Consider the following 27,495-nt stretch of genomic DNA (forward strand, 5'->3'; position numbering starts at 1 on the left):
ACTTTTGAGAGAATATGTCCCTGATTGTTGGACAAAATCTCACTAGTTGCAAGATATGCACGTGGGTAAACTTGAGGCATTGGTTGCATAAGTTATTCAGTTTCCAGTATCACCATCTACTGCGAGATGCAGATTTGTTCTTGAGTACCTTGCTTGCTACATACGTAAAGTTCTAAAAAGAATTGTCCTGCATTGAAAGCTTGATGGAGTTATAAAAACCAGCCGGATATGAAGGGCCTAATACTACTGTTGGGGCAGTATAATAATTAATATTATTTTAACAAGACTGGTTTATCAAAATGTAGTAACTTTTTTTTGCGTAAAAGGTACACAGATAAGGATTTGTTGTCTGCGCTCTCATTCTGAGAAATAGTGTCATTTCAGGACTGTAATTTATTCTCCTGTTTAACTCATAGTTAAATTGTTGAATATTGCACCAATAAGTCAAACAGGACGGCTCGAATGCAAAAACAAGGAACGGGTTGGGGCATCAACAGCTGTTCTTTTATATGCTGTTTTGAGTAAAGTTATAAACTATTATATTTTGGCCCGGAGGTTCTGTTTTGGGACAGCCCTGACCCTCTGGTTACGAATATAGGGAGGGGTAATACGAAACACAGTTATTGTTTTGTTTGACCTTACGTTGCCAGCCTTATTTTGATTGCTACGTGTAATTTATAATTATAAAATTAAAGCACACTATTTCGTCAATCATTCAAGAACTAAATCAACCCACTGTCGGAGATGTGCTCGCCGCAGTCAGGCCTCGTTATTATTTCTACCTCTGTTATTATCTAGCCTCTGCTTTGTGTCTCCCTAATGAAGAGGTAATTTTGGTCACTGAGGCCTGACCAACCTTAACAACGAGAATCGGTTCAATTCAGTTTCTTTCAACATAATAACTGTTATCTGCTATATTAATTGAAGGTACGGACACAATAATTCTACAAACTAATAACGACGACCGCTTAAATTGTTTTATTTTCTATTTAGTAGTGTATCTATTAATTAAAACTACTTTACGCGAAGTGAAATAATGAGAACGAGTCCAGCAACAACACGCAGTTCCTTGTAAGAATCAGTGGAAACTTGTTACCGATAATGCCGGGTGGTTCGGTGTCAAAGGGGAATTAATGTTGCTAGATTAAACAAATGATCCCTTTCAAAAAGTCATGCTGACAGTACACGATCAAAAACATGCTGAAACACCTCCTTGGTTAGGCCCGATGACCGAATTAATACTAATCCGGATCAGCACTAAGCCGGTAGAATATCTCTTTTATTTTACTCCGAGTTGCAGACAGATCATTTTGAGGGTACGTACAAACACTTTCATACTATACCGGCAAATGCACAAAATACATGTACATGTATGTATATGTACAGTGTACATGTATACGCAATTGTTTGCGCATACTGATCGCAAGATAACGAGTTTTTTTTAATAATAACAATAGCAGCGACCACTCATCATTGGCGGCAATTGTGCACAATATCTTAAATGACAGCTTAACAACTTTCTGGAATCTATAGAAATAGTTTTGTATAACTTTAATTTATATTTTCGGGTCGAATCGGCTAATTATGATTTGCGTTGTCGTACTTTTTTAATATACATGTACAATAAAAAAAAAAAAAAAAAAAAAAAAAAAAAAGTTCTATATTTTAGGTAATACAGACTACACTTTGACCAAACTTAATATTTTTGTTCTACTACCCATTAAGATGGTTGACCAGCTTTCTGTTGGCTTTTACGAGAAAAGTTGTTATGCGGCCTAATAAAAATTGAAAAGTCATAATTATTTGCTTTAGATTACAACCTCGTACTTGACGCCACCAGGATGTTTGACCCCACGATTGAGGTTGTCATACTCATTCGGTTTGGATTGGATGACGCGGGTGGTCTCTGCGTAACGCGCGTCATTTGAGATGTCAGTTGGTGGAGGGTGTTTCGCCTGCAACTGTCGATCATCTCTGGTCAGGTGACTGTAGTCATTTTGATCTCTAGATTGATAGGGATTGATGCTGTAAACAGTCGTAGGTTGAAGGTGGCTGTAGCTTTCTTCAAAGCCCCCCACGTTGCAACCTGAAGAATCTCCAGTTGCGCTATCGGGCACGGCGTAGGTAGCGCCCCCAACGACGAAATGTTGGATAGGCATAGGTGAGCTTGACGTCACCATGTCACCTTCATCTGTTCGGGAAAATGATTGTAACATAATAATCGTACCCACAAACCCTATGTTGTTTTGTATTCTTTTGCACTGAGAAAAATTACCCCAAGACAGTAAACGAATGTGATAAAAGAACAACAAAAATCATGCTTTGTTTCAAACAGAACCCATTTTGCTTATTTTAAAAGCAGTCACTGTTTTATTGTAAAATGTAATGGAATTCCTGCTTTATACTTTTGACACTGCGTCATGTGTCGAATGAAAGTATGTGGACTTACTTACCTATGGGATTGGCATAGCACGGATTTTGGACTATCCCAGGATCATTCTTCACAAGTGTGGCCCTGCAAATTACAAACACAAAGCCAACACAAAATTCGTAATTTTTATCTCCAAGTTAAAATTGTAAGTTTGTCGGTGCCATGCTCATCACGTGCGATTGTACAAGAATAGAACAGACACAATTGTAACAATTCAGAACGTAATTCGACACAAGAGGGCGCTTTTTGCAAAATAACTACAAGTAAACAGTACAAGGAGAGGCTGATTTGAATTGTGTGGAATTTGACAAAATGCCATCACTATACTTGATTTTGTGGTTGACCGCGCACAATGCTATCAGTCGTTCCAATTACAACACCATGCTGCAGTGCACTGGCCTGCAGTCACATGTCACTATTACAACACCATGCTGCAGTGCACTGGCCTGCAGTCACATGTCACTATTACAACACCATGCTGCAGTGCACTGGCCTGCAGTCACATGTCACTATTACAACACCATGCTGCAGTGCACTGGCCTGCAGTCACATGTCACTATTACAACACCATGCTGCAGTGCACTGGCCTGCAGTCACATGTCACTATTACAACACCATGCTGCAGTGCACTGGCCTGCAGTCACATGTCACTATTACAACACCATGCTGCAGTGCACTGGCCTGCAGTCACATGTCACTATTACAACACCATGCTGCAGTGCACTGGCCTGCAGTCACATGTCACTATTACGCAAGGATAAAGACATACTTTCGTTTCAGAACCAGTGATTTCGTTGGATACAATGATGGCATTGGTAAACATGCAGTGACGTTCCTTTACATGTATACATATCCGTGCTTTGATTGGTCCAGAGTGAGATGTGAGTGCCCCTGACAGACTTCGCCTCAGTCCAATCAAAACAAAGTTTTCGGTCGTCTGCATTCTGCAGTGTCTGCTGTATTATACACAGTCAGATGGCTAGGAAATGGTAGACATTGTTACACACACCTTGTTTGAGTGGATTGTTTCGATCTTCTTAGAAACAAAATAACGAAGACAAGAAGAGCAACAATGAGGGCGCTGGCAATGACGGCAACTACCACTGGACCAGCTGATGAGTTTGGTAAAGGGTAATTATCATTTGCAGTCACTTCCGAATTATCTTTGTCTACAAAAAGAAAAGTGGAGAGCACTTTACAGTGCACTGTTTCTAGAACTCTCTTCTAACACAAACCCGATGTAGGTTTCTGCAAGAACAAAACGGTAATTTTGTTTCAATTAAAAGCTCTTTGTGTGCCTGGAGGAAGGATGTTACAAATAATGTACCTCTGCGTCAGCAATTAATGTGGACATTGTTAGTTCCAAGAACTGTGAAGTAAACGTTCTTTCGTTTTCTTCCATACATTATGGAGGAAGTTAAAATCCTGCATTGGAATAGGACAAAAAGTGTAACAATAATATCCTTTCCCAACCGTAGTCACAGGGTAAACTCTTCACTGAACGATTTCCCAAAACTTGTCGCCCCTCCAGGCTCCTTTTTGGGGATCAGCGGCAATTGCTTAATATAGATCTTAAAAAGTAAAACCATTTTTTTTTTTAATTATTAATTTTTTAAATATTTTCCACATTAAACTGTCCATAACTTGGTCGACATCTGACTCATTTTCACGTAGAGGGTGACATGGGTGTTCTGTTGTTACGGGTTAAAACACGCTAAGTGTGACTGAAAGAAGTTCGTCAAGCCTTAGGCCTACAGCCCATTCCAGGATCAAGACGACACTAATGGAAGGGGAACAAAAATCTTCAACCCCCGATATGCACCGATGAACCAGCGTGACGAGCTTTAATAGATTGACTCTAATCTGAATAAAAACACGCCTGTGCGTTTGCCTACCTATGCAAGTCCCGTTGATCCTGTTGCATGTCTCAGTAGAGTTGTCACACGTGCATGGAGACTGACAACTCGGACCGAAACGGCCGTCGGGACATTCGGACGAACAGCTAATTATTAGAAAATACATTATAGAATGATTAAAATGGAGTAGGCCTACACCATGAAATAATTTGATGCATGCTGTGTGGAGCAATGCGATAATTCTGATTCCAGCTCTCAAAGTTCTGGACTGGTTTTAAGTCATTAGCCAATACTGCCTTAAACTCAACCCGTCTTTCAGAGGTCACTACGTCATCAGCGGCTCAGTTCTATTACATCACTAGTCATATGTGTTAGGCCCGCATCCATCAGAGGTATTAACTCACTCAGAGGCGTACTTCATAGTCAGAGGTATAACCCCCACCTGAGGTATAACCTCAGGTTTGAGCTCCACCAGAGGTTTTATCTCAGCCAAAAGTATTACCTTTTTTTGCCTCAATCAGCAGTATAATCACCCCGATTATATCCCAACCAATCCTAGGGAATGAGTGAACTCGTTTGGGATAGTGGCCATCATCGTCTTGGGAGGGTGATGGGATGAGGCGTGAAAATGGTACTGACTAGAGTGACATACCTTGAACCAAAGTACCCAGCCTGGCAGAGGCAGTCACCGCTAACTGGATCGCACTCTAATGCACTAGCTGGGCACTCACACACCATGGAGCAGCTCTCTCCATAGGACCCCTGCGGGCATGTCTCATTGCATGTAAGTCCCATCCAGCCTCCGTAACACATACACTTCCCTGTCAACGGGTCACATTGTGATGTTCCGTCGTTGCATTGACATTCACGGCCACAAAGCTCCCCGTAAAATCCATCTGGACATCTAGTATGAAGTGACAAAATTGATTCACACTTGATAATCCGAAATGGATGGTCTTGCGTGTATTCGAACTCCCGGGACCCCAGTTGGTCCCAACCATAGACCTATAAGAGTTTTACGTGATCTTCACGTCAAGGTAACTCGGCAAACACCAAGCTGGCAACAGCCAGTCTCTCCCATTGGTTAATCAGACTACAACACTCATGAGACTTTGAGACTTTGTGAAATCAGCGATTAGCTTGGTAGGGTTTGAACACACAACCTTAGAATTGCAAGTCCTGCGGTACCACACTGGACCACGGTGACAAAAATCCGAACACTGTCTGTGACTATTGTGTTAGCTCTACCGATCTCCCAACGATATCTTACATACTTACATCGAGTGAATGTTGCATTTTTCTCCTCTCCACATAGCAGGACAATCACATGTGTTATTTTGTGGGTTACACATTTGTGCGTTGGTACAATTCATACTACTGCTGCAGCTTGTGTCGTCTATTTCCTGAAACGATGCTTCTTTGAAGCATGCACCACTCCGTGGATCACACTGGGTCAAGTCACCGTCAGTACATTCACATGTTCTACTACATTCATAACCAAATTGGCCATCGGGACAGCCTTCAATAGAAAATGACACCAACCATTAGATAAATACAGGCGCATACCAAGCAGTAAAGGCCGGGTTCTCTCAGCCTCTTGAAAACCAACCAAAGTCTTCAAGAATATTTGAGCAATTCAGCCCAAGTTTGGAATTTTTGCCTGAGACACCCAAACCTACTTGCTGCCAGTTTTCATGACGCACTCCTCTAACTTACAGTCAACGTGTGTAGAATGTTCATCTGACAGCGCCCTCTTTTGACTAAAGTTCAACCCGAGTTATTTACCACACGGAGAACACACATCCACTGGATGGGGCGGGGATGGGGGGGGTTGAATCTCATATGGGCACAAAGTTATTTTAGTGCAATAGAATCGATACCATGGGATCATCTGAGCAGCAATAGAATCAATGTGATCAAAAGAGTCAAAAGAGGAATACTTTTCTGAAATCCGTAACTCATTGATTCATGAAACTGAAACAACGATAACACCACGGCGATCAAAAAGACACTTTGCTTCCAGATTGGGAGCTTTGAGCTATAAACGCGTTTGTTATGAAATTAATAGAATTTGATTAATATTCTTAAAACGATACAATTTCCATAATGATTTACATTTCCTTTGAGATTGTATGGTTTTCCTTTAATTGAACTAACACGGTCCGTCATTTTGTGGAGTCAAGGTTATAGAAAATGGCGAACCGTGTTAGCTCACAATTAAAAGTTAAACCACACATTTTCCAGGTGGTTTGTGAATCGTTTTATTCTACTTTTGACACATCTTTCCAACTATTCAGTTCACAGCGAACTCGTTCCATAGCACAAGCAAAGCTCCCATCAATCCGACGACAACCTTAAAATTGCAACATAATTGCCATTAAAAGATGTAAACAAAGGTACGAGGTCTAACTCTTGTACCCTTTTATGGTTTTGAATATCGTACTTTGTAAAATAGGTTGCATATTATTTTGAGGTATACTCGTCACGAATAATTAACTTCTACTCTAAAAAATTAGGTCAAAATTCCTTTTACAAAATTGTTTATAGAATAATTTCAAAATGACATACGTGTACAATCTTTAGCGTCACCTTCCCATCCCGGGCAGCAGCGGCAAACTGGCTTAGAATGTCTGGTTGAGACTTTGTACGTCCAGCTGTAACGTAACGTAACGTAACGTAAACGTCAAGCTAGTAAGTTTTCGTTTATGGTTATTGGTTTGGTCAGGTCACACGGACAATAATAATAACAGTGAACTTTTAGACAACCAAATTCACTGGACGTCACAAAAAGGAACACTTTGGCAGCGCAAGGTGTATTCTTCTAACTGCAACCCACTGTCCACAAGATGAGAAATATTGAATATCGCCTGTAAATTGCCTCGTATGACACAGATTTATTGTGACAAAAGAAATTGGATACAAGTCGGTAAATTTGTATGAGCGATGAGCGTTTACTGTTTGAATGCAAATCATAATTAATTGGCTAACTGCAAACTGTGTGCCTGACAGGTGCGTGTGGCGGGGCGATTTTACTATTTCTAGTTCGGAAAGTAAACAAGAAGAAGGATGGTACCATTTCCAAAGCCATGCACAACGCCATGATCGAACGCTGACTGTTTTCATCCCTTGTTCAACATACCTGGAAAGAGACGATTAAAACTTTATTTTATTTTAATATGTAAACTATTGATGGACCATATTTATTTTACAAACGTGAATATTGATATGTGAACAACCTGGTTTAAAATGGCTACTTAAGACAGAGCCCTTGCCCTTAAGACAGGGTCTGTGCAGCACTTACACCCCGCATCGTGCAACGGTGCACAGAGATGTATTGAGAGAAAATTTGAGCTCAATGGCCGTCGAAGTTGCGAGATAATAATGACAGAAAAAACACCCTTGTCACACGAAGTTGGTTTTTATGCTATAATTTTTTTGAATAATTACCAATAGTGTTCACTGCCTTTAATTGGTAAAATTGATTAAAACTAGTGTGGACACACATGGGATGCATTGTGAATGGTCTTGTGAAAGTACGGTATTGGTTAGTTCTGTTTCTTTTTGATTTTCATCAAAACCGACGATTGTTTGTGTCTTTCATAATAACTATAGGGAAGTGTTGAGAATGAAAGCAAAACTCAGGATGTAGTTGGCAGTCACTCTGGTCCTACTTTCAGTTTCTCAACTAGATTGTTTTCATCGTTGTTATTTTATTACAATTATAATTATTGACGTTTCTGCCTGAACTCATGCAATTGGTGACACAGCAAACTCCGTCATGCGCGAGGCAGATTTTCACGAATTAAAGAGAAAGTATATCCTTTAGTTTTAGGGAATAGTCGACGTTTTTTTTAATCCTATGCGAAACGTACATGTCTAAAATTAAAAATAATCTTTAAAAAAATTATTTTAAAGGGTGGGTGTGTTTCTTGAGACATCTCCGAATACCTCCGATGTCCACACACGCAGGAATAAACCCTAGTACGCAGGGATAAACCCTAGTACGCAGGGATAAACCCTAGTACGCAGGGATAAACCCTAGTACGCAGGGATAAACCCTAGTACGCAGGGATAAACCCTAGTACGCAGGGATAAACCCTAGTACGAAGGAATAAACCCTAGTACGCAGGAATAAACCCTAGTTGGAATACACAATCTGAGAAATGTACCCACAGATTCAACTTTGGGAGATACTGAGATATTTTTCATAACCACACGCAATGATCAAATTGATTTACACTTTCGAAAGCTGAGTGTACTTCTAACCAAGAAAGTCTTAATTTACAATAGTTTTAAGAATAATTACCAAACGTATATACATCCCCTTAAAACAAAAAGAATTAAACAGAAATTGTCATAGGTAAACATCATAATGGCAAAATGAGCAATACTCGTAACCGGTCCCCATGCCGCGCATCCACTGAATTCAATAAGCAATGAATATTGGTTTTATTAGACTTGTGGACAAGTCGTTAATAATCCCACGCGGTGAGATAGTCGAGTTGCAGCGGTGCTCTCGTGCGAACTTGGTTATTCTATATCTATGGTTGCGGCTGGTTGCATTGTGGTCTAGCTGGTATCCAAATTTGATCCATATCTATCCCACAATGCACCTCATTCAACAGTCTGCGCTTGCGCAATGGTATTTGCAAAAAGGTCTATAACTCGACTATCTCACCGCGTGGGACATGTCCACAAGTCTAGGTTTCGAGGTTTTCCATTCTTATCGAGAGAGCTCATACCGTTCCTGCCTGGCTCCGCTGGCCGACTGTCCGCGTCATTTCGCCCGTCTCAGGTTGCCCTCCCACGCTGGTCATTGGACCTCAACCCACGGACTCGATTCATAATGTTCGAGAACGATATGAAATTCAATTAAATATTTCGTAAAGAAAAATACTTGGCATGATATCATCCAAGTATTATTCGAAGTGGTTCAAGGAAAACTCTGCACGTGAAATATTTGGAAAAGATGAGGGACAACTTGAAAGGGTCTGTATGCGCTTAGTAATAACTCGTCTAAATCATACAAATAAAAACTTACTTGATATAGAAACTACAGCAGCTTAGGTTAGATTGGATTTCCTCGAAGTAATGCGGTTTTGGAAAACGTTATCACTTTTGATCCCAAAAAGTTTGAATCTTAGAAGTGTTACTGAAAGTAAAGTTTATCAAATTCCAATGCAGATTATTCTTCCTGCGTGGAAATAACCGCTCAAGATTTTCGGCAATTATCTAAAAAGCGCTACCCAATTATGAAACAAACGTATTCAATCCCGTTATACAGAAAGCTATAATTAGTTTGTTTGTAAAGACCAGAAATCAACTTGGACTGTGCTTTGCAATAGTTATTCCAAATAGATTGTTTGATCGGCATCCTGAACGAAAAGATAGAATGACATTCTGACATGTTTTGTTTTGTTGTGTAATGTAAAGGTCTATACCTACAACAAAATGGTTAATAAAATCCCAAGTTGGGTGAGTGTTCCCATACATTAGGTGTAACAATGAAAGCTGTTGCAAAACAGCCACTGTTACAAATGGTTTACCAAACAACCCGCCGTGTGCCCGATGTAAAATCACTTGAGAAAGCCATGTATAAGCAATTTGATGAGCAAAATGCGCTTCAAGGAAAACCGAGTTTGAAAATTTAATAAAATAATAAGTTTTCTGTCATTCATCTAGGAAGGTTAATTTATGCAGGGTTGTGAGAGAAAATGTCTTTGGGGTAATTCTATATAGCAACAGAAATGTCATATTAAATGCCATGTGATATGTTTTTTTTGTTAAAAGGAGCCTTTTATGGAAAGCATAATTTTATTACTGAAACCAAGTATGTTGTGTGCTAGGTATCAGGGCGTAAGAGCCACGACATTCTTCAGGGCTCATGATTTGCTCTTATAAATAGTTTTGATTTTTGATTCGCCTCCCTCCAGCCCCGCCCCGCCCCGCCCCGCCCCGCCCCGCCCCGCCCCACCCCACCCTCTCTCCATGGACTTTGTATTTACAAAGACAAAAAGTAATGATTATGACATACCAACATGTATTATCGCTGTCACATTCGTTCGCCTCATGTCCAGTCGCCTGTGAAATAAACGCGACGAAGACTAGCAGAAAAACAGTTCCACCAAGAATATGTGGAGTTTGAGTGATGACGAAACCATGCATGTTTATCTGTTTATTTATCTGATCTGGTACACGTTGCAAGAAGCAAGGGCGCAAGGTTCGTCCCTTCAGCTTGAACTAGAATCAACAAATGAAATATAAACTGTAGACTCATTTTGAGTCCGTGTTTATTTGCTTTCAGTTCCTGGTAAAGAGTACCTAAAGTATATTGTTACTGTGTGCAAGGCGCACATTTCCAGATTGTTTTCACACATCACGTGTTTTTTTGTTGTTGAAGTTAACCTGGTACTTTAACACTCGACACAATGGTTTCGTGTCTCAGGAAATAAATGTTGCAAATGCAATCACAATCGAAATAGTTTCGATTCTGGACTGTTGAGTGTGTTAAGAATTGAACGATCATCCTTAAAGTTTCTAAGATCACAATACGAGACGTTCTATGTACCTGTACTTTCCCGGAAAGGTGGAACGTCCCGTATTGTGGAAATTCCCTCTCCCAGGGCCCAATTTCATAGAGCTGCTTAACGATAGATTTTGTGCTTAACGGGTGCACCTAGCAAGTTTTTCATTTCATAGCCTTGCTTGAGCAAGGTTTTTTGCTTAAAACGGCGAGGCAAGCAAGCAAAAAGGGTCCTTAAAGCCCCATTGCTTTAAGCACCCTGTTTAAGCGCCGGGCCCAGTTTCAAAGAGCTGCATCCCGTAACGGTCGATTTTGTGCTAAACGGGCGCACCTGGCAAATTTTTCATTTCATACCCTTGCTTAAGCAAGGTTTTTTGCTTACATAGGTAAGCAAACAAAAAGGGTCCTTAAAGCCTCTATTTTGCTTAAGCACCCTATTCACACAGCGCATAGTGTAACACTCATTGCAAACGATGTTTTGTGCCGGCACAGCGGTGATTGTACGTGCGTTTGTACGGTAGGTGTAGCGAATAAACGAGTGTCTAAAATGCTTCAGAATCATGTTGTACAATGTATTATCTTCTTGTTTACTTTCAAGTTAGTGTGTAAACCTTTCGAGGGGCACTTTGAACCATTACAAATAATACATATCAGACACAGAAGGTGAAGAATTGCTTTATCGCCACTCGAGTGCACTCCGCATTTATTTCGCCCGCCATTTTGTCAGCACCTTCTTCTTTTTCGCTTAAGCAAACGATCTAAAATGTTGCGCGCGCAGTTTGTTTACGTGCTTAAGCTAGCAACCGCTGGTGAAATAGGTTTACGCTTAAGTAATTTTTGTTGCTACGTTAAGCCAACATATTTGCTTACCGTTAAGCAGCTCTAGGCCATGCACACAGTGCAAAATACACTGCCTTTTTCTGTTTTGCTACAGCAAACGATCTAAAATCTCCGCGCGCAGATTGTTTACGTGCTTAAGCTCGTGTACGTTTAGCATGGAATCCGAATGGTTTTAAGCAATTATTTTTGCTACGTTAAGCGAAACAATTTGCTTACCGTTAAGCAGATCTATGAAATTGGGCCCAGAACTTTGCAATATTGTGTGTGTGTTTTGACGCTATATGAAGTGTGGACACAAAGAAGTTCATGATTTCCGAATTGAATGACTATGTGGATTACACACGTCCACACAGTGTTATTTTCAGGGTTGAAGAATGGGATTTGTTCCCGAAGCGTGGACTGGGAAACACTTGTCGGACTCGGAACACTATGTGAATTTACACACGTCCACACAGTGTTATTTACAGTGTTGAAGAATGGGATTTGTTCCCGAAGTGTGGACTTGGGAAACACCAAGAATTAATTATTACGGACTTGAATCACTATGTGAATTTACACACGTCCACACAGTGTTATTTTCAGGGTTGAAGAATGGGATTTGTTCCCGAAGCGTGGACTGGGAAACACATGTCGGACTCGGAACACTATGTGGATTACACACGTCCACACAGTGTTATTTTCAGGGTTGAAGAATGGGATTTGTTCCCGAAGCGTGGAACGGGAAACACATGTCGGACTCGGAACACTATGTGGATTACACACGTCCACACAGTGTTATTTTCAGGGTTGAATAGTGGGATTTGTTCCCGAAGCGTGGACTTGGGAAACACATGTCGGACTTGGAACACTATGTGGATTACACACGTCCACACAGTGTTATTTTCAGGGTTGAAGAATGGGATTCATTCCCGAAGCGTGGACTGGGAAACACATGTCGGACTCGGAACACTATGTGAATTTACACACGTCCACACAGTGTTATTTACAGTGTTAAAGAATGGGATTTGTTCCCGAAGTATGGACTTGGGAAACACAAAGAAGTTCATTATTTCGGACTTGAAACAATGTGGATTTACACCGTCCACACAGTGTTATTTTCCACACAGTTGAAGTTTGAAAGGAATGTCCACAGATCAGCGAGGTTTAGCCACACGTTACGCGAGCAAAAACGTGAGCGTGAATGTCAGAAAACTAATTTTCTAGGTGACGTCACCACTTCGGGCTTATATCATGCTCACGTATGACGTTCACGTTCACGTTTTTGCTCGCGTAACGCTCAGCATAAATCTCACTGTACGAAAAGTTGCTTGTATTATGTGTCTACGACTTAAAGGACTACATCTTTTTTGTCTATATTTGAAAACTGATAACAAAATATCTGAACGGGCGTAATAAAGTCTATAAAGAGGTCATGTACAAGGATGGATATACACGCCAGCTTTGCCACCTTGCCAAATAAATATCGCCTTTCCAACTGGAAACCTTAACTGATTTGATTAAGGTGACTGTAATACAATACATAGTTTTAACGTGGCCAACCATTGGTTTGTAAAAGGTGCAGTTTTATATTACGAATCCTCTGGTTTTCAAGACACATAATCATCATGCGACCAAGTTAATATTTTACGGAACAAACAGGTGCAGCCATTAGGAGTGAAATCAGGGTAAGACATTTTCTCTTACAGTCCCAACATCTTATTATATTTTTTTTAGAGGGAAGTGGAAGTTGAATGGCTCTAAAGTCAGTGTTTGTTTGGCCCAAAATAACAGTAATTAGCCTGTTTTGTCAAATGATCGAACTTCCTATGTCTCCAGATTTCAAGTTTCCAAGTTACGAAATGAATAGTTTTACTTTGACTCTATCACACATACTATGGTTACACAGTCAGCATTCTTATACAAAGCAATTTTGTGAGTAAAAATTGATGACAATACTTTCAAGCAGTTGGAAAAGATCATTCACGTTACAATTAGTTTAGACTGTTCCATGTTTAGGTATTATTGTATACAACATCCCTCAATAACCAAATAATGATAATAATAAATTCTTATAATAGCGCATCTTACAATAACCGTCTCAGAGGTGAGCAAAGAAAAATCTTGCTTAGAAGTACTATTTTAAATTGTACATACTTAAATAAGTTGGAAAAGATACAAAACATCCCAAGACAGTTGTTTTGTCATTTTGTATTCTTTTTTGCCCAACACGTTGCCTTGGATCGGTCGAGTTGGTCTTTGAAAAGCGTTTGTAATTGTTTGTTATAAAATACATATGATTAGAAAGATATTTTAAAAGTATAATATAATGATCCACACGAGTATCACTCGAAATTGCGTGGTTTTCCTTTTACCTCGTCGACAAACACGGTTGGCCATGTTAGTTCGCAAACTAAAAGGAAAACCACGCAATTTCGAGGCAAATGTGTGTGGATCATTGTATTCTACTTTTAAATCATCTTTCTACCCATATGCATTTTAGAACAAACGGTTACAAACGCTTTTCAAAGACCAACTCGTCCAATCCAAGGCAACGTGCTCCTTTAAATACAAACCGAAAACCTAGTCAGATGCGGGTTGGTCATGAAACACCCAAAGCCTATGGAGGTAACCGGTTGCTAAGGCAACCGTAAATCACACTCAATCTCCCTTGCAACGTATGGATCAGAGGGATTGAGTGACCTGAGAAATGACGAAGGCTTCCAGATTACAGACTTCATCTGAAGAAAGGAGGCCGCAGCGACAGATGAAGAAGGAGCTAGCTATTAGAGGGACATGTTGCGTTCGGGTCGGGCGCTTTGGGCTACGGACCCCTTAATTAAAGGATCATTGTTTTTGCCTGGGATCGGGCGCTTTGGGCTATTCAAAAAGCGTTTGTTTTGGAAAGAATGGTTTGGAAAGATGGTTTCAAAGAAGAATCAATTTTTTGTTTGAATAAAATTTGTGAACTAACACGATCCATATTTGTTGTGGAATCATTCGTTGTTCTACAATGTTTCGTGTATTAAAATACGAAAAGTACATTTTCGGTCAAATTTGTGCAGACCGGTAGTAACAAGTACGTTTGGAATTATTTTACAATCTAATGACCGCAACAACTTACCAGGTAAAATAAGCTGATCTGAGATGTTGATATAATAAACTATAAGCAATGTATTATGTATTTTCAAGATTTTTTTTAAATCTGCAATCAGGCATCTTAACCCACACATTGTTATGCAACAAGGTGTTTTTGTAATATTATTTACAACTTCGACGACCAATTGAGCCAAATTTTCGCATGTTTGTTATTTCATGCTTTTTGTTGGGCTACACCAAGTAAGGATTTATGTGTTTGGCCATTGAAAGACCCAAACAACAACTTTTCACATAACAGGTTTGTTGTTTCGTATGCCTTACTCATTTACTGAGACCAGAGTGTAGTGTGCTGGTCTTCGATAATCGACAACGATCACCACATGCTTTCAATATGAGTTTTCATTATTTGTGTGTGCGATCGCGCAACCTTTAAACGCATCATCATCGTCGTATTAATGTTGTTTTCCTTCCAACCCCCTTGAACCACGTTATCATTACAAATACGGTGATTTCTGGTTTTCCATGGAGTGGTGTCATACGTCATAAAATCATTCGCTGACAACCGCACACAGGAAAGACTAAATCATTATATGATGCCATGTAACATTACCACAAAAGAACAAGAAGCTGATGAAAAAGGCTGTCTCAATTTGGCTTTTAAATTGAGCAGAATTTACCATAACGAGAGAGTCTTTAGATATGGCGAGAAACACTGTCTCGCCTCAAGGTATAAACGTGACGAGGGAGAAAACGTAGGGGGGGGGGGGGTGGACGACACAGGAAATGTATCACTCAAACTTGGTCGGGTATAAACTACTTCCTATGTCTCCTGGTAACCCGCAATGTGCGGTTTCATTGCGTTGTAGAAGGGAGCACCAGCGACGGATTGAGATTTTCCAAAGAAACTGCTGAGCGAGCTCAGGACACATGTACACTGTGTACACAGTGTATACATTCTTAGCGTGTAGTGTTATGTACAACTATGAATGCATTGCACTGTTATTGTTGTAATGTTATATGCATTACAGATTATTCGTAATCCCTGATGTGGGATTGTGTGTTACTCTGTTTATATCACCCCCATACGTCTGTAGTCTCAACTGAATGGACTATGTATGATGGTTAGATCTGAAGAAGACAAGTCGTCCATCGATAGCCTTCATGCATAGTACACACGACGTGGAGCATGACCCCTGATACTAGTGTTGTCTACACACACACTAGCAAAGCCTCGAATGAGTTCATAGTGCACGATTGCTCGATGTACTACACGACTGACTGTGTTTAGACCACAGGGATTGGCCGGAGTATTACACAGGTAACGGTTTTGTTTCAATATCTTCTAAAATTCTGTAAGTACATTTGTAAATTGTAACATTGCTGATATATGACAACTGTTTTTATGCCACCACCAGATGTGCATACAGTCAACAGTATTGACGTGAAACAGGTGTAATGAACATTCATGGTTAATAATAATAATAATAATGCATTTATAATGCGCCATTTATCTAGTGTACAAGACCCTATTCCGAGGCGCAAAACAAAAAAACAATACATACAACAAAAAAAGAAATGTAAAACATAATACAAAATTATACAATGAATAATCTACTGTCAATACACGTAACGAGCTAAGTGTAAGAGGATTTAAATAAATGAGTTTTAAGCAAGTTTTTAAACAATGGAAGAGAACTACAGCGCCTGATGTTATTAGGTAAAGCGTTCCAAAGGTTAGGAGCACAAGCGGAAAAGGCACGATCGCCATATGATGGTTCCACGAAAGAAGACACTGCGCAAACAAAGTTTTCAGTTTGTAAGTGTGTCTTATCTCCATGGTATCAACATCACAGAGACCACAACGTGAACCTTTCATACGTTACAAACTTTCTTGTGTCAGTAAATGTGCGGAAAATTATCCTACATGTATACTATTTGCACCTGTTGTGTTGAGTGTGTACGCACTGCAAATATAATTTCCGATTTCCGGTTTTGTTCTGACTTTGTTCGGAATTGAAAGGATGATTGGCACGAACCCTAAACAATGACCCCATCCATATTAAAGGCAGTGAACACTATTACTCAAACTATTTTAAAGCATAAAACCTTATTACTTGGTAACGAGTAATGGAGAGTTGTTGATAGTATTTAACATTGTGAGAAACAGCTCCCTCTGAAGTGACGTAGTTTTCGAGAAAGAAGTAATTTTCCACGAATTTGATTTCGAGATTTCAGAATTAGAAATTTAGGTTTCGAAATCAAGCATCTGAAAGCACACAACTTCGTGTGACAAGGGTGTTTTTTTCTTGTATAGTTATCTCGCAACTTTGAGCTTAAATTTCCACAGGTTTGTTTGTTATTTAATGAATTATGTTGAGATGCGCCAAGTGAGAAGACTTGTCTTTGACAATTACCAAAGGTGTTCAGGGTAATTAAAAGGTCGACATCAAGATAAGACTAATGCACAACAAAGTCAAAGCTAACTTTGGTTTTGCGAAAAAGATTTTTCTTTTATTAGAACCAAAATGATCAATGTGTTTATTCTACAATGTGTTTGTTCGACCGTAACAAATTGCATGCAATGTTCTTGTAATACTTATGAATGAAGTTAGGTTGAGCCGGCCTATAAATTGATACGGTCTACCATACATCTGATAGGAAGTTGTGGTAAATCATGTACAATTTTGCATCCATTCCTCCTTGACATTTCGACTGGAACCATAATTCTCTGCCACTAGAGTATTCTGCCTTGGTACTTTGACTAGTTTCCGCTATATCCGAGGTCATGTAACATCGGGCTACTCGAATGCTAACGGTGGTTTGTTTTTCCCATGAGACCCCGACTTGACTCCTTTATGATGTCCACATGACCTAAAGCAGGCATTCTATTTTTTCTTTAGGCCGATTGGTGATTTGTTTCACTCTTCATGGGAAAATTAAGAGAAAGTAGTTTAGAAAAAAATTAACCTCATGATTAAAAAGCCTGAAAAGTCTCAAGCCTACACCAAATGGTAGGTCAGCTCCTGTACTGTACAGTTCCTGTACTCGACACCTCCTGTACTCGACAGCTCCTGTACTCGACAGCTCCTGTACTCGACAGCTCCTGTACTCGATAGCTCTTGTACTCGACAGCTCCTGTACTGGACAGCTACTGTACTAGACAGCTCCTAGCCTGTACTCGACAACTCCTGTACTCGAAAGCTCCTGTACTCGACAACTCCTGTACTCGAAAGCTCCTGTACTCGACAGCTCCTGTACTCGACAGCTCCTGTACTCGACAGCTCCTGTACTCGACAGCTCCTGTACACGACAGCTCCTGTACTCGACAGCTCCTGTACTCGACAGCTCCTGTACTCGACAGCTCCTGTACTGGACAGCTCCTGTACTCGACGGCTACGGTACTCGACAGCTCCTGTACTCGACAGCTCCTGTACTCGACAGCTCCTGTACTCGACGGCTACGGTACTCGACAGCTCCTGTGCTCGACAGCTCCTGTACTCGACAGCTCCTGTACTGGACAGCTCCTTTACTGGACAGCTCCTGTACTCGACAGCTCCTGTACTCGACAGCTCCTGTACTCGACAGCTCCTGTACTCGACAGCTCCTGTACTCGACAGCTCCTGTACTCGACAGCTCCTGTACTCGACAGCTCCTGTACTCGACAGCTCATGTCACGCCTGGGCCCAATTTCATGAAGCTGCTTAACGACAAGCAATTTTTTTTGCGGTTGCAAACAAAATTTGCTTAAGCGTAAATGTATTTTTTACACGCGGTTGCTGGCTAGCTTAAGCACGTAAACTAACTGTGCGCGCAAACTGGCGATGAAAACAAATCATCACCTTATCTGTCTTAAAAGTAGTATTAATTGTAATGGTTCAAAGCACCCCTTGAAAGGTTTCACACTAACTTGAGAGTAAACAAGAAGAAGATACATTGTACAACATTTCTGAAACATCTTAGACAACAGTTAACTTCTCTGCACCTACCACACACACGTAAAATACACGCATCTGTGCGGCCACACTAACTTTTGTTTCACTATATGCGCTGTTAGTCTTTAAGAACCCCTTTTGCTTGCTTACCGCTTTAAGCAAAAAACATTGAAATTAACAATTTTGCCATGGCGCGCCCGGTAAGCACACAATCGACCGTTAAGCAGCTCCATGAAATTTGGCCCTGAACTTTCCCGCATCTGGTGCTCGTTGAAAATAGTCTCCTTGGGTTAATGTTATGCACAAAATCGTGTACTTTGTGCACCCGAATTTGTTGCACCACGCGATGTGTTTAAAAGAGTGCAGTTTTTAAGGTCACCATACCAAAGGGTCAACCTGTCCACCCATGCAGTGCATTACTGAATCGATGTTGTCTGGTGACTCCATGCGAAGCTTATCGACCGGAGTCTAGAGCTAAACCAAAAATCAAATTCTCTTGGCTTTTACATTCATATGTTATGAAACTCTTGGCTGTAAATAAATGACCCATGTTTAGCACATGGAGCTGCTGAAGGGCGACATACGTCAGTTTACATGTCTGTTGTCTCACCTTGTCTGTCTTGCCTTTTCGCCTACTGTAAGTACACGGTTGAATGTTGTAAACAAGGAAGAAGCTTTTCCCCTCTCTACCCCTCGTTAGTTTTTTACCAAGAAACGTAGGCATGCCCTCATTTCGCAGACGTCAGTTTAATTTAATTAGAATGGTCTAAATGAAATTACAGTATAAATACAACATAGGAGGCAGCCCCAGATATGACTTTAAACAAGAAACAGAAATGTTAAATCAAAGGAGACGGGAAGGCGATATTGACAATAGATCCAACAGACAACATGGGTCTGGATCCAAACAAAACAGGGAAAACGCCACATAAGTTCGAATATTTTCTGTGGGGCTCGATTGGAAACGAGACATATTACTAGACAGATTGTGAAATTATGTTTTCCTGGACGCAGCTGTCGATGACCAACCTTTCCTAACATTTAGAGTTAATCAAACCATGGAGATCAAACCCAACCTCGACGCCTACAACCCCCCCCCCCCCCGAAGCCTGAATTATTTATTTGAAATGGATTGAGGCAAACGAGCGAGGAATTAGATCCCGTGTGAATATCCCAGTAATTATTGATTTGATGTACGCTTCGTAGGGTCTACATCCACTACCAGTCCGAATTTTAATCAGTGTATATGGGAGGGGAGAGGGGGTGGTGGGTCTGCTCCATTTCTGAACCAGCAAGAGACAGCTCTGCTCAAATCCATAAGAAGTTTCCCTCTGTGAAACTATACACCATTTCTACCTCCATATACACTAAGTGAGAAGACTGGTCTTTGAGAATTTACCAAAGGTGTCCAGTGCCTTAAACCGACTCAATCATGTACTGTTCGTTGCTGCAGCTTAAAAAACGGTGCCCTGAACGAACATGACCACATTTCATTTAAGACTTCATGAGCTGTGAACAGTAAACTGGTTATCAGCTTACATTCCATAAAATGTACAATAATTGCAACTGGTGCCCCAGTCACTAAGCAGTATTTTCTGCTTAACAGCTCAATGTAATTGGGCCCAGGAAGTGACCCACAAATAACGGTTAGAATCACAACCATGAATCATCGACTCGATGCCCCTAAGCTATTGACCAAACTGAAATTTTGAAATGTACCAACTCACGACTTGGACGTACATGTACTTTGCACGTGTGTTTACTATACGCATTGCAGGCAAAGTCTGCCTCGATTGACGTCACAAAAGGGGTAGGCAGAGTCAGCCCCCCCCCAAACAACTTTATATATTTTTTAAACATATAAATCGTGACAAACAATTACTTAACAAATTGTTTTATTGTTCGTAAGCATATTATACTCTTATGTTTGAAAGAAAAACAATTATATTTCCAGGTGACTTTAATAATTCTATTGCCTTACCATGTCGTATACATTCACTGGTCATGTGATCTACCATGGCTTGGTATCCTACGCTAGACCAAACCACATATCCTAGAGGGGTGTCAATCAACACGGTCAGTGATTTGGTTAGGAGGGGCAGGAGGATTTGCCAGCATCCTTTGTGTATAAAATGGGTGATGAAACTATAAATTACAGCCTTACAATATTGAGTGGACAAATACGTTGAAATTAACCCAACCTAGGCAATACACATGGACAATGTAAACAACGTTGAAATTAACCCAACCTAGGCAATACACATGGACAATGTAAACAACGTTGAAATTAACCCAACCTAGGCAATACACATGGACAATGTAAACAACGTTGAAATTAACCCAACCTAGGCAATACACATGGACAATGTAAACAACGTTGAAATTAACCCAACCTAGGCAATACACATGGACAATGTAAACAACGTTGAAATTAACCCAACCTAGGCAATACACATGGACAATGTAAACAACGTTGAAATTAACCCAACCTAGGCAATACACATGGACAATGTAAACAACGTTGAAATTAACCCAACCTAGGCAATACACATGGACAATGTAAACAACGTTGAAATTAACCCAACCTAGGCAATACACATGGACAATGTAAACAACGTTGAAATTAACCCAACCTAGGCAATACACATGGACAATGTAAACAACGTTGAAATTAACCCAACCTAGGCAATACACATGGACAATGTAAACAACGTTGAAATTAACCCAACCTAGGCAATACACATGGACAATGTAAACAACGTTGAAATTAACCCAACCTAGGCAATACACATGGACAATGTAAACAACGTTGAAATTAACCCAACCTAGGCAATACACATGGACAATGTAAACAACGTTGAAATTAACCCAACCTAGGCAATACACATGGACAATGTAAACAACGTTGAAATTAACCCAACCTAGGCAATACACATGGACAATGTAAACAACGTTGAAATTAACCCAACCTAGGCAATACACATGGACAATGTAAACAACGTTGAAATTAACCCAACCTAGGCAATACACATGGACAATGTAAACAACGTTGAAATTAACCCAACCTAGGCAATACACATGGACAATGTAAACAACGTTGAAATTAACCCAACCTAGGCAATACACATGGACAATGTAAACAACGTTGAAATTAACCCAACCTAGGCAATACACATGGACAATGTAAACAACGTTGAAATTAACCCAACCTAGGCAATACACATGGACAATGTAAACAACGTTGAAATTAACCCAACCTAGGCAATACACATGGACAATGTAAACAACGTTGAAATTAACCCAACCTAGGCAATACACATGGACAATGTAAACAACGTTGAAATTAACCCAACCTAGGCAATACACATGGACAATGTAAACAACGTTGAAATTAACCCAACCTAGGCAATACACATGGACAATGTAAACAACGTTGAAATTAACCCAACCTAGGCAATACACATGGACAATGTAAACAACGCACTTAAAAATTGAAATAGAAACCATGCTGGAAATGGTTGTTAACTGTTAACATCTGTACCCATAATTATAAATATCTGTGCCCATAATTATAAATATCTGTGCCCATAATTATAAATATCTGTACCCATAATTATAAATATCTGTATGAAACTTGCGCATAATAAATGAATAAATTATTAATTATTATCAATGTCAGCTTTATGCTGGTGACGTTCTATGTGTTACAACCAAACGGGTCCCCTGCTATATTGAGTAGCAGTGGTTCCTAATGATGCAGCTATAACTCCTAATTCTACTAGCGTATTCAAACCGAGGCTGCAAGGGCAAATAGTCTGGTGCCATACATAATAGAAATAATCAGTATTCAATGTTGTTACTACACACAGGGTGCACGACAAAGATGGCGGCAAGCATGATGAAGGTCTATAGTGAAAAGTGATAACCCCAAGCAGTCAATACCTCCGTCCTGAGCCGAAGGTGTTTTGCTCAACTTCGCTTCATTTCAGTCAATCCAAAGGTAAATTAGATTTTATAACATCTTGTAGTTCATCTCTTGGGCCCAATTTCATGGCACTGCTTAAAGTGCGGTAGGGTGAATCTCAGGCAGAAATTAGCATAGGACATTTAGCTACGTGAAACTTCCAAGACGACGGTGTAGTAGCTCAACCCCAATTTCAAATTAATCCAAGGAGTATTGTCACCTACAAAATATCGCCTATAGACCGATCCAGGCGCGCAAGTGCTGGGCGCCGCCATGCGCTGCGCGCCATTGCTGGGGTTTCTTTGTGCCTAGTTTTGTGCACAAAGACACGAGAAAATCGTTTTCCTTTTCACTTTTTATGGGAATTTAATGTCTTCCTCGATCATCTATGAAATTTCCGTGATATGGCTGATTGATATAACAACGTATTACAATCTTGATAATTTGTTTTAATTAAGCAGAAAGTAAAATACTGAAATTCTGACAAACTACCTTGCCGATGTACCGCATTAGCTACTTTTATGCAGTTTCCGCGTGTTTGACCCCTAACTCCCCTAAGACAAGCACTTTTTCAAGATGATTCGGCTTATATTGTGTCGTAAATTTTTGTGGTCAGTGATCTACATTGGTATTATCATGATGTCCTGTTAAGGAAATTGTGTTATTCGTTGAGGAAAACAATTAATTTCCATAAATAGTAAAAAGAAACATGATTTCCTTATGTCTTTGTGCACAAAACTTGGCACATGTGCACCCCTGCAATGGCGCGCGGTGCTAAACATTTGCGCGCCCGGTGCGCGTCGGATCGGTCTATAGAGAGCACTTTGTATCTGCGTATTCTCTCGGAATTTGTGCATATCGTGTGCGATGCAATGTGGCGCAGACTGGCCCCGTATCTATGACGTTACCCTGCCGATCAGGGGCTAATTTCATAGGGCTGCTTAAGCAAAAATTTTGCTTAAGCAAGAAAATAGCTCGCTTATTTTACACATGTTACTGGCCAAAATGTCATGCCATATACATTGCTTATGACTAGTATTTAGCTGTTGTTTACTTAGCATAACAATTGAGTGGGGTCTTGGCCGGTAATCTGATTTTTCTAAGCAATGCATTTTTTGCTAAAGCAAAATTTTGTGCTTAAGCAGCTCTATGAAATTAGGCCCAGTGCCCTCGCTGAGGCTCGTGAAGGAGGACCCCATTACATGATTTAAGCGCTGGGTCGGATCCTGCCAGATGTATCTTTGACCTTGCATCCATTTCACTCGGAGGAGATTCGTCGTTACTTCATACATACATGCATAAACGTATAAACATTATGTACACGGTGACTTGCATTGCAGACGATCGAATAGGACTACTAGCTGAAAACAAGCCCAGATTTAGATATGGAAGATTACTTCACTGTTCCTTTCTCCAATGAACTAAATGTATATGAAATAATTGGGCCTGTGACAGTGTGCAGTTTTTAGCTGATAAAGACAGTACGGGGGACCAGTCTAGCAGATCATTAGACTGGTCCCCTTTAAATATGGCACTGTGGTAAGATTTCACAAAGCACTTGAGATTCATCTTAAGATTCAGCTTAAAGCGTCAATATTACCATAGTGATTTTCTTTGGTGACAAAACATTTTGCCAAACGTATGGCCGGAATGTGCGCACAATATTGTGTGTTGCAAAAGCCCGGTCTCACTGCAGCGCTCTTAGCGCAAAGAGAACGCATTCTATTGGTTGAATTGCTCCACGCAGAATACGCTCACTCTCATTCAACCAATATAATGCGATATCTTTGCGTCGTTATCGTGCGTTATCGTTCTCGTTATCGCGATGCAGTGGGACCGGGCCTTAATGGTGGTGGGCGCGCGGTGATGGCAGCAGTTAGCTGATCACGGTGCGTTACAGCGTGCGCGTGACCTCATCGTACCAGCAGCGTTGCGCGTCATGCAAAAGCGATCCATTTCTTGGCGTGTGTTTTATCTTTTGATTTGAAATACGCACAAGGCATTTGCACTGCGCTTTTTGAGTGAGACGCGCGCCTAGCACAGGAAACGAAGGGGTTTCGCGTTTCCAATGATTTTGTAAATGAAAAGTTAATGACACTTCCTAGCTGTAGCTTGCCAATGATCAAAGTAGCGCATTGATTTAGTTGTACAGAACTGTCTCGTTCAATCATACAAAACCGTGAACGACGATTTCAAGTATTACGTCATTTATTCCGTCTTTCAGATTCATCTTATTCATAGAGCTATATATATTGACTAGAGCGCTAACAACACGCACTAAGGTTGTGAAGCCGTGTGGGCGCATCCATGTTTATGTACAAACCAATACAAAAGCTTGAAATTTTGTACGGCAATTGTAATGCTATTTGCATGATAGTGCGTTAGTTCTTTTCTATGTGTCATCGAAGCAAAAAATGCAGCAAATGTGAATGCACAATCGGCTGATGAGCGTACAAAACTGCGAGCGTCATGTGCGTCATGATTAAAAGGCGCGTTTACTTTTTTTTTAGAACGGCAATCAAGTCGAAGTTACGGTTTTCGTAGCGCGGACGTACGCGCGCGAGTGGACAGTTGCGTACGTATACGCACACGCAGAATGTAAAATAATCGCGGCAATGTGTGTTCTCTTAAAATTCCAAATTCACGCAACACATCAAACATGTCTGCGCCCAGGGTGGCTTCAAAACGCAGAGCAAGTTAGCGCTCTCTAGTCAATATATATAGCTCTATGATCTTATTTCAGTTCTTCTGAAGTACCGGCCCGGCCCCGCAAATTACGCCAGCGTTGCACACAAACACGCGTATCAACGCTTGCGTCGTGACAGGCCTGCGTTTGATATCGAATGCGAAGCGGCCGGACACTTGGCAAGTTGGTTAATTTGTTTCAATATGCACGTTGTTAGGTCTACTGGAGATCAATGGTGTACATACAGTAGTACATTTCCTTGGCAGATACAAAAGTTAATAAAACAAGTGGGACAAGTAGGCCTACTGACGAAGAAGTGGGCTCAGATGTCTAACGGAAATAAAGGCCTTCCCGAGAGGTAGGAATCATTCTTAAGGTCAAACAAGATATTTTTACCGAGAGTAGAAGGTTTGGAGTTCCGTATCTTAATTTGATGAAAGTCTTAACATTATATCTGATACTTGATTTTTGTTGTAACTAAAATGTGGCCATGATTCCAGTCACCGTTGCAACGGAGGAGTGCAACTTTGGTTAACTATAAAAGGTAATTCGCACCCTGGTCGCTATAGCGCGTAAGCCTCTGTTGCACTACACTGACACACTTTCTAGGTGGCAGCCTTGTAAATTTAAGGGGAAGACATATAACTTTTAAGTTTGTGCACAGCTACAGTGTTTAAAGATGGCACCGCGATATAGGTTACTCTGTGTGCGCTGCACTCCATTTGAAGATTTTGGGTCTAAGAAGGTAAGCCCTTCCCTCGAAAGTATATCCGTGCCATTTGGTTTGAGTTATTTCATTTATCATGGCTTATGAAATTTCGTTTGCCAGACGCATCTGAAAATAATATTAATCAAACCAAGGCCCTTTATAGCCCCAAATGATCGACATCGTGTACAGAGACAGCGTCAACCCATCTTGAAATCTAAGCTGACGTCAGTGCCAGAGGCGACCTTCCCCTCCAGACATCCATCTCCCTTTTTATCGGGAATGTTTCAGTCGGTTTCCCCGTTCGTTTCTTTCCTCTTCTCGGCAGCTGTACCATGCGCCGAAACTTGATCTTCAATCACACAATAGATCAAGCTTTAACAACGTAGCGACACTGTGCATCCCAAAAGCTCGCCATCAAAGCAAAACATGTATCGAGAAACGACGTCTGAAGTGAACAGTATGAAAAGGGGCAATTATTGCGCCGGGTATTTCTAAATTACGGTGACGTTAAGTTGCGCAGAGTGTTGGCACAACCAACTGTCTTGATCAAAAATGGGACATTATGTCAGCTTTAGCCAACAGACGATGAAGGAATTGCTACATCTCAACTGTGTGCATGACATGTTTTATTACATTTTAAATGACAAGTTTGGAAAGTTATTTTGCTCAAACGGCCACCATGTTTGCCTTTTAACATTTTCACTTTTTAAGTCCCGCGGAGTTAAAACAACGTTGGCCATTTATGGAAACAAAAAAAATTCTGCAATCGAAATATCTATGTGTTATATGATGTGAATGACGAGAGGAAGGTTTGCCAAGTTAAAATTGTTCCACCCGTCAACTAAGGACAAATATTGCGATCTTGGCATGCATGAAACCAAGTATTACAGAAACTTTACAATTTTTTTTTTTTTTTTTTTAAGTCAAATGTCTAGAAGTTTCGGATGGATTTTGTTAACATTTTCTTTAGAGAACGAAATATTATCGTCCATAAAAACATGTTGCGTGGAAAATTGTCGGAGGATGTTGCTTGCAAGCCTGAGGAAACCTCTGTTAACAAAAGGTGCTTGCTTTAAATGTGAAACAGAAACACAGAGGAGGTAACCCTTATACTCTACTGTTCTAGGTGAACTTATCGTGCACTACCAATCCTAAAATAAACCGGGACCCACAGTTAACTTATCGTGCACTACCAATCCTAGAATAAACCGGGACCCACCTTATCGTGCACTACCAATCCTAGAATAAACCGGGACCCACAGTTAACTTATCGTGCACTACCAATCCTAGAATAAACCGGGACCCACAGTTAACTTATCGTGCACTACCAATCCTGGAATAAACCGGGACCCACAGTTAACTTATCGTGCACTACCAATCCTGGAATAAACCGGGACCCACAGTTAACTTATCGTGCACTACCAATCCTAGAATAAACCGGGACCCACAGTTAACTTATCGTGCACTACCAATCCTAGA

At 40.5% G+C, this 27,495-nt stretch overlaps 2 protein-coding genes across 4 annotated transcripts in view; one reads left to right on the plus strand and one right to left on the minus strand.

Moving 5' to 3' along the window:
- LOC117287887 (carbohydrate sulfotransferase 13-like) overlaps nucleotides 1-27,495 on the plus strand; it is a 42,327-nt gene that overhangs the window by 2,096 nt on the left and 12,736 nt on the right. For 2 of the 3 annotated variants that reach the window (XM_033768484.1, XM_033768486.1), the window contains exons 1-2: nucleotides 15,648-16,043; nucleotides 22,527-22,657. The gene's annotated coding sequence lies outside the window, so the exon portion shown is untranslated. Of the gene's footprint in view, nucleotides 1-15,647; nucleotides 16,044-22,526; nucleotides 22,658-27,495 lie in introns of those variants that run through there. The other variant, XM_033768485.1, reaches the window with a different exon arrangement.
- On the minus strand, nucleotides 943-10,585 carry LOC117287886 (protein draper-like). The gene is made up of 9 exons (XM_033768483.1): nucleotides 10,322-10,585; nucleotides 7,361-7,426; nucleotides 6,856-6,941; nucleotides 5,566-5,806; nucleotides 4,940-5,191; nucleotides 4,327-4,433; nucleotides 3,441-3,600; nucleotides 2,454-2,515; nucleotides 943-2,191 (listed from the first exon to the last, which is right to left on the minus strand). Exons 1-9 carry the CDS (start codon nucleotides 10,450-10,452, stop codon nucleotides 1,809-1,811), a joined length of 1,488 nt encoding a protein of 495 aa, XP_033624374.1. The 5' UTR covers nucleotides 10,453-10,585; the 3' UTR covers nucleotides 943-1,808.

The sequence above is a fragment of the Asterias rubens genome, chromosome 3, assembly GCF_902459465.1.
Source record: "Asterias rubens chromosome 3, eAstRub1.3, whole genome shotgun sequence".
NCBI lineage: Eukaryota > Metazoa > Echinodermata > Asteroidea > Forcipulatida > Asteriidae > Asterias > Asterias rubens.

Excerpts from the sequence above, each read along its gene's own strand:
- LOC117287886 (XM_033768483.1), bottom strand. The coding sequence starts at position 10,452 with ATGCATGGTTTCGTCATCACTCAAACTCCACATATTCTTGGTGGAACT. Across the intron at positions 6,942-7,360 it reads TGTGCATGGCTTTGGAAATG|CTGGACGTACAAAGTCTCAA; the intron begins GTACCATCCTTC and ends GTTACGTTACAG. Across the intron at positions 2,516-3,440 it reads AAACAATCCACTCAAACAAG|GGCCACACTTGTGAAGAATG; the intron begins GTGTGTGTAACA and ends TGTAATTTGCAG.